This window comes from Pan troglodytes, chromosome X (genome assembly GCF_028858775.2).
Source record: "Pan troglodytes isolate AG18354 chromosome X, NHGRI_mPanTro3-v2.0_pri, whole genome shotgun sequence".
NCBI lineage: Eukaryota > Metazoa > Chordata > Mammalia > Primates > Hominidae > Pan > Pan troglodytes.
Window position 1 is genome coordinate 50,843,000 of NC_072421.2, and position 8,026 is coordinate 50,851,025.

The 8,026-nt window shown below is 48.5% G+C and overlaps 1 protein-coding gene across 4 annotated transcripts in view; it reads right to left on the bottom strand.

The window, feature by feature from the left end:
• SHROOM4 (shroom family member 4) overlaps window positions 1-7,617 on the bottom strand; it is a 250,223-nt gene extending 242,606 nt beyond the window's left edge. For all 4 annotated transcript variants that reach the window (XR_010154763.1, XR_001714036.3, XR_001714035.3 and 1 more), the window contains exon 1: window positions 7,199-7,617. Coding sequence is in view for 1 of the 4 variants with exons in the window: in XM_016943400.4 (XP_016798889.1) it covers window positions 7,199-7,315 (117 nt within the window). In the remaining 3 variants the exon portion in view is untranslated. The remainder of the gene's footprint in view (window positions 1-7,198) is intronic.
• Between the last annotated feature and the right edge of the window lie 409 nt (window positions 7,618-8,026).

Below are 8,026 nucleotides of genomic sequence, written 5' to 3' on the forward strand. Positions count from 1 at the left end.
GGTAACTCTCAGGGAAACCTGGAATTCCGTTTCAGAGGGAAATGTAACCATGCACACACATCTGGTCCCAGCATCAAAGGTATGAACACCTTGGGCACTAATGGTAGTGGAATCCCAAAGTCCCCCAGAACTGTGTAACAGAGCTATCTAGAGCACTTTTTGTTCCTAACTTATGAATGCATTGTTTCCCAAGAATATCTTCTATAAATAAGCAGCTTGGAGCTTTGAATTCTGTTTCCTGTAGATAGCACATTATAAATGATGGTTAGGTTGTGTAATTTAATCAATGATACACTATGGATTAAATAGGCTTCTCCAGAACTGTTCTGAATGTAACCATTATAAATAACATTGTGTCAGTGAAGACACGTTTCCTAGACCTCTACACTCTCTTCCTCAGACCCCTCACCCTTCAGTAATAATATAGATTAAGCCCCACTCCAATCCACTCCCTGATCGAGGCTTTAGTAGTAACGAAAGATATTTTTCCAGCTCAGATGACAACTGGTAAATGTGGGGAGATGGGGAGAAAGAGGCTGTGGATGCAAGACCTCCAGCAGGAGTCACTCTTGTGTGTATTCCAGGTACAGACAGAAGAACCCAGAGCTGAAGGATGGCAGCAACAGCAGGGGCTTTTCCAATCAGTGTCAGTGGAGGTATGCAGGGAAATATATATCTGACAGTGGATAGGGACAGAGACTGCTGTCTCTATATTCCTACATAGGGGCTCTGTAAATTGAAGAGTGTATGGCACATATGGTTAGCATCTTCAATCTTGGAGACAACTATTCTTTCCAGAAGGGGAAAAAATTAAGTTCAGAGAGGTAAAAAGGAAATAAAAAAGATCTGGAATTCTGACTTTGACACTATTGATTAAATGCCATTTCCTTCTTCTATTATACAAATTCCTTCTCTGTAACATAATAATCTCTTTGTTTAAACATACATGTTCCTTGAAGTCAGGGCTTATATCTTCTCTCTCATCTCCCCTACGATGCATTTACCAAGGCTGGCCAGGGCTAGGGGCAGAGGCAATTCTAAATAAATAGTAGGAGATGAAATGTGTCCCTCCCAAATCTATTATGTGGCTGTCCCAGATGCCTTCATAGAGACCTTAGGCAGGTATGGCTTAATAGCAGCACAGCTACTTCCATTAAAAGATTTTGACACAGGGCCTTGGTATGACATGGCCGCCAGAAAGAGCCAAAGTGATCTTCAGCTGTATTTTTTTAAAGAATGTTCATACTCAACTGTGGTCAGATTCTCCTCAGTTACAGTATTCAGCTGTGGGATCCATAACTTAAGAGGAACATGGACAAGCTGAAGTGCATCATGAGTGGGAGGAGGAAACAGGAGGAGAGTCTGGAATCTACATCCCATAAGGAACAGCTGAAAGAGCTAGGGCTCTGCTAGAAAAGTGAAACAAGATGATATAATATTTGCCTTCAGATATCCCAAGGGCTGTCCCAAGACAGAGGAAGCACCCTTGTTCTGTGTGATGCTATCCAGAGGATACAGCTAGGACCCATGGATGATAGCTAAAAGGAAAACGATTGCAGCTTAACAAAGGAAAAGCCGTCCACAGTCAAAACTTTCCAGCAACAGAATGGATAGGCTTAGAAGGGAATGAGCTCCCCTGTGACTACTGTAGAACAAGCTCAGGGACACTGCACAGGAGGCTCATGAAATGGTTAAGATTCGACTAGGTGACTTCTAAAAGGCTCTCTTCACTCTGAGATTCTTTGATTCTAGGTCTCTACCAAGAACAGAATTACTCTGGGAGCACTGAGTTAAGTCTGCCCCTTGGTGCTTGAGGGGTAGAGGGGCAGGCAGTGAGAGCAGCCCTTCCCATAATCCCTGCTGTTCTTCATTAACTTTTCTCAGATGGGTCAGCATCTTTTTTCCCCTAGTTCTAAAGAAGTCTAACTATAAAAGCCATGATGTTCCCTCCAGATAATCATCCATAACCTCCAATCTCAAGTCTGAGTCTCTCTTTTTTCTTTAAAGAAATTCCTGGGGAGGGGGTTGGGGAAGGCAAGGGGGGAAATCATTTTAATTTTTTTAAGGGACAATGGAGTTGAATTATTTTCTTTGTGTGAAGTTTTGGAGAGGGAAAATCCTCTAATAGGCTTGACCTTTTTTAACTTCAGCAAGCATACATGTGGCTCTCAATGGGGTACCAGGTGTATTATGAAAACCCAGCAGGGCCAAAAGTAGTATCGACTCAAAGCTCAGCCAAGGGTTACCAGCCATACCACCCACCCTTCTTGCTCCACCTCCCTCCAACCTTCTTTGTATCTCTCTGATGGATTTCTAATCCATGCCTCAAAATGCCCTCTACTCTCTGGGATAGGGCAGCAGGTGGGAAACTGAGGTAGTGGACATCTTTGGTGATTCTAGAGGCAGAAATGAGGAGGGGATTCATGTAGGTAACCAGGCTGGACTAAGCTCCAAAGATGCACACCCCACGAAGGTCCCTTTGTGAGTGCCAGGCACTGGTCTGTAACACAGCTCAAAAGATTTCACAGGAACTCTCATTGTTCATATAATACCACCTCTGCACCCAATAAGAATTCAAAATCACAGCCAAATTTACTTCCAGCCACAAGACAACCTCTATCTGAGTTTATCCAGATCCTCTTGAAGTCTCAACTGCCTCTCTGTGTGCTTCTAGAAATAAGGTCAGACTAGGAATGGGATAGAGACTAAAACAACTTGATGAGCATGCCCTGCCACTGTCCTAGGCTAAGGATGGCAAACACTATTAGAGTTTGCCTAATTCATTGTCTCATCATCTGTGATAATAGAGATGGGGCAGTTATGCCTAGGCCCCACTCTGCAAATAGAGACTTGGGTCTGGAGAGTGTAAAATTATATAGCAATATCAGAGCACATCAAGTGGATGGGAGTCAAGCTTCTTTCTCCTCCAGGTTACTCCCCTACCCCACTCTGTTTTGTTCCAGGGCAGTAACTAGCCCCACTTGCTTCACTATGCCAGGTAGAAACATCTACCATAAATGAGCCAAGAAAAGGGAAAATATGTTAGCATGAGCCTACATATCATCAGACACATCTGATTAGAAGAGAATCCCCATTCCATCCAGACAGTACTTCTGAGTCAATGAGGTAGTGTAACATGTTAACCAAAGGAATCAATAATGCCAATGTCATGGGCCCTATTCCTTTATGGGTCATGTATCTTTTACTTGTTACCATGATCTCACTCGAAACACCACAATATAGGGAAACATCATAAACTATCCCTTATTATTTAGGATAATCAATCGTATTTTATTTTTTGGAGGTGGGGTCACACTATGTTGCCCAATCATGGTACACTGCAGCCTGGAATTCCTGGGCTCTAGGGATTCCTCTTACCTAAGCCTCCTGAGTAGCTGAGACTACAGGTGCAAGACACCACATCCAGCAATAGTATTAAAAAAATTTCTCTTTCTTTGCCACTTGACTGTCGGGGGGTACTATACAAGTGTCCATAAATCAGGCAGTTGAATTCCCCATATTCAGGGAAATCATAGGAACCAGCAGGAATTGATGATTTCCCCAACTTGATCATTTCCTGGTCCAAAGGGTCTCCCATGACAACTATGAACTAGACTTTCACACTGCATACCCTCTTCCCCCACTAATCACTACTTTTTCAAATTCCCCCACTCCCCAGATATCTCCACTTGTGCCACAAGATATCTCTGAGCATGTATGCCACACCATCCCTGATGCAAACCGCTTCTGGTTTTTTTTCCACAAAGGAGGTTCTCTGCCATTTTCCACCATGCTTCCTGCACCTTACCTCTGTCTCTCCCTGACCTGAGATCATCACAAGTGATTTGGGGTCATCAAAATAGTCCTTTCCTACTCTGAGCCCAGACTCCATCAGAGTGTACCTACAACCCAGTCCGTCACCAAGTATGGAATTACAGGCTGGCATGGAAAGGGACACTGCATTAGGAGGCTAATAAGACTAGATACATCCCTGAAAGTTATTGCCCTGTGCTCCTTCACAAACCACAGTACTAACAGAAGAATCAGAAACTCTCTTAGTAGGACTGCCATTGACTCTCAGTATGATAGACATAGGTAAGCCACTGAATACATCAGTCTCAGGTTTTCCATCAGTTTCTCCACAATCTTTCCTGACTGCCTCACAGTGTAGCTGCAAGAGAGTAATGAAATAAAGGATGAGGAAGCACATTGTAAATAGTAACACTGTATGCAAATGAAGCAAAGCTTCATTTTCCTCACTCTGCAGCAACACTTCTGAGAAGAGAGCCAGAGCTAGCATAAAAGATTAGCTATTTGGCCAGGAGTGGCGGCTCACGCCTGTAATCCCAGCACTTTGGGAGGCTGAGGCGGGCAGATTGTTTGAAGGAGTTGGAGACCAGTTTGGGCAACATGGTGAAATACAAAAATACAAAAATACAAAAAATCAGCCAAGCATGGTAGCGTGTGCCTGTAGTCCCAGCTACTTGGGAGGCTGAGGTGGGAGGGTTGCTTGAGCCTGGGAGGCACAGGATGCAGTGAGCCGAGCTGGCACCACTGTACTCCAGCCTGAGCAACAGAGTGAGACCCTGTCTCAAAAACAAACAAACAAAAACATGGCTACTAGATTGTCATAGTATCATTTAAAGACCACCCACCTGAATGTCATTTTAGATATGGGGATGCCTAGACCCAGGTAGGGCAAGTGATATACCTAGGATTCCAGAACTAGAGAGTGGCAGAAAAAGGATTAGAACCCAAGTTTTTAATCTGCCAACCCAATTATCTTTCTATTACCTTCCACCCATCCCAACCAGCGTGTACAGACTAAGAAGGCTGTTTTCAAGGAGAAAGCTGTATTGTTCTGCATCATAAAAGGAAATAAAATTAAGGTTGAAAAATGAAGAGGGAATTAATGAAATATGCCAAAACAGTGTCTTGTCAAGAAAAACACAATACAGGCAATCATTGTGCTTAAAAAAATACTATGGTCCCTTTATATACCGTTGAAGCCAACCCAGTTATAACTGACTTTTACTGTTAAGAACTAGGCTATTTGGGAGGAATGGGAGAAATAATTTTACCCCTTGCATATCTAAATGCATGTCATAATGAGCCTTCATATAATAGGGGTCAACTGTACATTCAGTGGAAAGGGAATCATTAAAAGGCACCCTGCCTCTCAACACACGAAGCATTTCCTCTACAGCTTGGCCAAGGAAACCCTCATCTACCCTCAAATAATCCCCCAGCCAGACCACAAATTGCTGGCTGCCCCATACTTAGTAACACCCCCTGCCATGCTCTCACTGGCTCACAAAATAATCCGGGACCACAGCAGCAAGCACTCTCTGGGGTGCTTCTCAAGATGGGTCAGCTCTGGGCAGAGCTGAAAAATGACCTCTCCAAGGCAGGTTGTCTAGGCAGACTGTGGAAATTCTGTGGGCGGTGTGAGGAGAAAAAGAAAGGGAGGAACTGCCAGATCATGGAGGGCTGCATATCCCATTGTGACCTTGGTGGAAAGAGTGGGGAGAGGAGGAGCTTGATTAGAAGAAATTCCTGAAGGCCAGGATTCCCCTCACCAAAGGAGTTGAGTGTTTTTGTTAAAAAAAAAAAAAAAAGCATATAACTTTCTCCAGAGAACACTGGAGGGAGACTGCCTCAGGAGGGGTTGTGACGGTGGATGACAAACGCATCTCAGGCTGGTTAAAGTACATGACAAGTATGGGGGAAAGGGTGCTGGATGAAGATCTGGGCTAGTTTGGGGAGGCTAATGATCAGAGGGGTCCCTGCCAGCCCCTCAAAATGTTGCCTCAGCATACCTCAGACTCCTCAATCTGATTGGTACACCCATGGCAACACTCCAGGGTTGCTAAGAGTGTGGGCCCCAAGGCCTGAAGGATCCCATACACTGGAAGTCAACCACAGGCTCCAATGCAAGGCGAATGCCGCACAGGTTATTGTGGGTGTGTGTTGCGGTGGACGTTTGCTGAACCCTCTGCTGAGATGTGACCAATGTTGAACCCCACCCCCCGCAAAAAAAAAGTGATATTTGCTCCCTGCTGAAAAGACACATCTTTCTATCTCCAGCCTGAACCCACATCTACAACTTCAACTGCCATTTAAGCGGGTTGGAAGCGGGAGGGCTTTTCGGATTTGAGGATTTAAGAGAAACAACAAAAAAGTGGAATAAAGTTCGTAAAGTCCGTTCACTTGGCAATCTGGCACCTCAAGGTGAGTCGTCCCACAAGTCACTCTTCCTGGTAACAGCTCCAGCTGCCCCTACCCCTCGCCCTCACCCCTACGGGGGAGGCTCGCTTTGGGGGTTCTGGAGCACTCAGGAGAGCTCCTCTCTCCTGTCCTCAGCTGCAACTTGGCTTCCAGCAGATCACAGACTCCTAAAACAAACAAACCCTGGCGGCGGCGGCGGCGGCGGCAGCGGCGGCGGCGGCGGCGGCGGCGGCGGCGGCGGCGGCGGCAGCGGCGGCAGCGGCAGCAGCAACAGCAGCAGCTCCAGCACAGCTGCGCTCCATGGCGCAAGTTTCCTCCACACTTCTCAACGTGCAGGAAATCTCGCCGGCGCTGGGGCAGGACTCTGGAGGGAGGGAGAGGCCGAGCCGAACCGGCGGCAACAACGCCCCAAGAGCTGAATGGATGTGTGCGCGTCCGGCCGTGGGAAGTGAGGCTGGCAAAAGCCACCAATGCCTCATCTCCGTTCCCACACCAGCCCCTAGCCCTGCAACCTGCCTAGGAGGGACGGCCCGCCGGTCGATAGAGGGGACAACGCTGCCAAGAGAGCTGCCAAGCCGCGATGACTGTCCCTTCAGTGCTTCACTGTCCCGCAGGGACGCAGAGGCCTCCAAGGAGAAATCCCCAACGGCCTCCACTTCCTTCAGCCCAAACTGAGGGAAGTAGCCGCCCCGACGTGGGGCAGCAAGGGCTGCCCCAGCGCCCTCGCGAGTGTGTCTGCGCGCAAGGTTCTAGCCGGGGGCCAGTTGTGCTCCCAGCTCGTGTTCCAGCCACCCTTAGGGGATGTCTGCACCTGGACTGGTGGCAAGACCCCTCCGTGCCGCTCAGAGGGTCTTTCGCTCCCAGCCCTAAGTTTCAAAGTTGGCCTGAGGGCCCCGTCCAGCGGCAGCCTTCGCACCCGCTTGTCCATTCAAAGTTAGGCGCCGTTAGGACATCAGCCGCCAGTTCTTACCTTAGACACTGTGAGCGGCTCGCAGTGTTCCAGACCCCCCTTAAGGGTGAAGCCCCAGGGTGCCCCCCCTTGCAGCTGCACAGGGACGTACTGGAAGGACCCAGGCCGGTTCTCCATCCTCGGCTGGGCTCAGGCGCCGCCGGGCTCCTTTTCCGAGGGGGCTACGTTGCCTCCGCCCCCAGCAGCTCCGCCACCATCGCCCTCCAGCTCTACGCCACCCCGCACCGCCCTGCTCCGCCTACTCTCCCGGCTGGAGACGCTCAGGCAGCGAGCGAGCGCAAGGAGGAAATGACACGGAGCTGGAGAAAGGGGGAGAGAGGGGGGAAAAGGAGAAGGGAAAAAAAGAAAAGAAAAGAAAGAAGGAGAGGCGGAGGGATAGCGCGTAATGGACAAGAAAACGGAGCAATGGAGAGGGGCAGTCACTGGGACCTCGCCTATAGGATCGCTGGGGAGTGGGAGCGAGGCGAGGCCTCACATCAATTGTTACATTGTTTCATTCAAGCAGGGCCCCTCTTTGGTCCTCCTCTTTACTGCCGGGTTCCCCGCCCCTCCAGCCAGCCCAGGCGAGGGGAGGTGAAAGTCGTTAGTGTGGACGGCCCGCGTGGCTGAGTGGGCTGAAACGCTGGTTTCCTGATTAGCGCGTTCATGTTTCTCTGACTGCCTTTTTCTTCTGAAGGTCCCGAGAACGGAGACCTGGGAGGGTTAAAAGGCTGCTAATTTGTGGACCTTGCCTAGAGGGGTGGAAAGCAAAGCCAGCAGGCCAGCGGACATAGTGAGGCTGTGTGTGTAGGCTGCTCTGTGTGTACGCGCTAGGTGTGTGGGGTCATT